At 45.2% G+C, this 2,792-nt stretch overlaps 1 protein-coding gene across 1 annotated transcript; it reads left to right on the plus strand.

The window, feature by feature from the left end:
* Positions 1–1,199: 1,199 nt before the first annotated feature.
* Positions 1,200–2,792, plus strand: LOC112107210 (olfactory receptor 10A7-like). Its single transcript, XM_024200826.1, has 2 exons — positions 1,200–1,229; positions 1,821–2,792. Exons 1-2 carry the CDS (start codon positions 1,200–1,202, stop codon positions 2,790–2,792), a joined length of 1,002 nt encoding a protein of 333 aa, XP_024056594.1.

Consider the following 2,792-nt stretch of genomic DNA (forward strand, 5'->3'; position numbering starts at 1 on the left):
TCTCTTCTCTTCTCTTCTCTTCTCTTCTCTTCTCTTCTCTTCTCTTCTAAAACAGGCTCTATTCTATTCTAAATGAGAACATATGGGTCTATTCTATTTTATTCACTTTGATTCTAGTCAAGTCTAGTCTAAACAAGAACACACAGGTCTAGTCTAGTCTATATCTTCCTTGACGTTGGTAACTTGGCAACTGTGCAAGGAGAGTGTAAATAGTACATGGCCATTCAAGCTATCTTGAACATACCTTGCATGGTTGGAAAGGACTCTACAAGGTGCATGGTTATACTAAATCAGGTCCACATGTCTCTAGTGATCCATTTTATTCTCTTGAACTTCCTTTCTCCTTCTCTCTTCTAGTCCTCCCCTTCAGCTCTCTCTCTCTCTGTTCTTTCTACCATCACCCTTCATGGCCTTAGGACCCAGTCCTGACCTGTTAACTGCAAAGGGTGTTTTCCACTGAGTTCAAATGGAGCAAGAAGGGGACCTAGAACATGACCCAGCAAAAAGAAACACAGGGGATGGGATTTTAACCTGAATCAGTTTGGGCCTGGTCCCACTAGAGTCAATGGATAAATCGCCAATCAGTGGGAGCAGAATTAGACCAGCACAGGCTGCTGTTGACAATCCCACCAGGCTCAAGAGGAGCCAGACAACTCCAGTGGGGCAGAGGGGGGAACAGGACAGCTCTGCCCTGAGGGCTCCTGACCAAAGCTGCCACAGAAGCCTCCGCTGGGGAGGAAGGGACTATGAGCTGAGCCCAGCTGGGCTGAAGGTTCAGTTGCTCCCTGTTTCAAAGGCAGGTAGAGAATTTCATATGGAGACATTGCCACAACTATGATATATAACTACAAGGAGACACAGCATCAGGTATGGAAATTAAAGCATTCCTTATTTACTGAGAGAAATTCCAGCAGAGGTACTAAACCGTTAGCCTACAGATATTTAACGAGACGGTGTATTTCTCTGACGGATCTAAATGACTCTGAATGCAGTATTACAGTTTAGTTCTTTTCATTCGTTAATTAACTGAGTTACACCTCTGAGGAGCCCATCCCATGAGGACACCAAAGATGCCTTAAAAACAGAAGCATTTAAAGACATACGCATTCATAGATTAGTACTACCATGGTGATGAGCACTGTCTACAAAAGTATATAGAATAGAATAGAATAGAATAGAATAGAATAGATACCCGGAATATGGTAAGAAGGGAGCTCTTGATTTGGAAGGTACGTTAGATACTCTTTTGCCTGATGATTCTCAATGATCTTAAAAATACCTGCTGTATCCTTGTAAAATGTTCAGCAGATCATCATTCTTGGCTTGTCTGATTCTGTATTTCCTAGTTTTACCTCCAGCCTTGGGGGGAAATTACAAACTTCATTTAATAGCATTAGCTTTCCTACAGTAATTACATTTGTTAAATAAATAAAGAAAGTTAAAAAGTCAATGAATTGGAAAGGAAGGGAGAAAAAATTACTTACATAAACATAGACATGCTCCATCGATCTATATTTAGATCTTACTATGCTCCTCTATGTATCTTAACCCTTGTTTTTCTTTCTGTTTCCATATACACCCACCTCTTTATCTCTCTAGATCTTAGTATGTTGATTTACCCATTTCTAACCCTTGATTCTAACATCTATCTATCTATCTATCTATCTATCTATCTATCTATCTATCTATCTATCTATCTATCTATCTATCTATCTCCATACAACTCCTTCTCTCTCTCTCTCTCTCTCTCTCTCTCTCTCTCTCTCCTATTCTGTGCCATTCTAAGTCACTTATCCCATCCTGTATTTGTTAATTTACAGCTGAACTCTACCACACGTTGTGAGGAGCTGGCACACGGAAACAGCACTGCCGTGAGTGAGTTCATTATCTTAGGATTTTCCAGTAGCTTGTTAGGGCAGGTGCTGCTTTTCCTGATGTGTTTTGCTATCTACACTCTCACCCTGCTGGGAAACAGCCTCATTGTTCTCATCACACTGGCTGACCCTTCCCTCCACATCTCCATGTATTTCTTCATTGGGAACTTGTCCTTCCTGGAGATTTGCTACAGCTCAGTCACCCTGCCCAAGATGATGGCCATCTCCCTCACTGGGGATAACACCATCTCCTTCACAGGTTGTGCAGCTCAGATGTATTTTTTCCTTCTCCTGGGCTCTGCTGAGTGCTATCTCCTGGCTGCCATGGCCTATGACCGCTATGTGGCCATATGCCACCCTCTGCGCTACGTGGCCATCATGGAGAGGAGGTCTTGTGTCTGGCTTGTGGCCGGCTCCTGGCTGAGCGGGATTCCCGTCTCCTTCATCCAAACCACCTTGGTCTTCACCTCCCCATTCTGTGGCCCCAACAAAATCAACCATTTCTTCTGTGACGTGGCGCCGGTGCTGCAGCTGGTCTGTGCCGACACATCCCGCAACGAGATGTCTAACATCACGGTCACCGTGGTCTTCCTCGCCATCCCCTTCACCCTCATCCTCATCTCCTACACCTGCATCATCGCCACTGTCCTGAAAATGTCCTCCCCGGGGAGCAGGCACAGAGCCTTCTCCACATGCTCCTCGCACCTGGTGGTTGTGACTCTCTTTTACGGTTCTGGCATGGTCATGTATCTGCGTCCCAGATCCAGCCACACGACAGAGAATGACAAGCTGCTGTCCCTCTTCTATACCGTGGTCACCCCCATGCTGAACCCCGTCATCTACAGCCTGAGGAACGAGGAGGTGAAGGGGGCACTGCGGAGGAGGGTGGCTGGGAAGAGGTTGTCCCCATTACAATAA

The sequence above is a fragment of the Terrapene carolina genome, unplaced genomic scaffold, assembly GCF_002925995.2.
Source record: "Terrapene carolina triunguis isolate 2854851 unplaced genomic scaffold, T_m_triunguis-2.0 Scaffold612, whole genome shotgun sequence".
NCBI lineage: Eukaryota > Metazoa > Chordata > Testudines > Emydidae > Terrapene > Terrapene triunguis.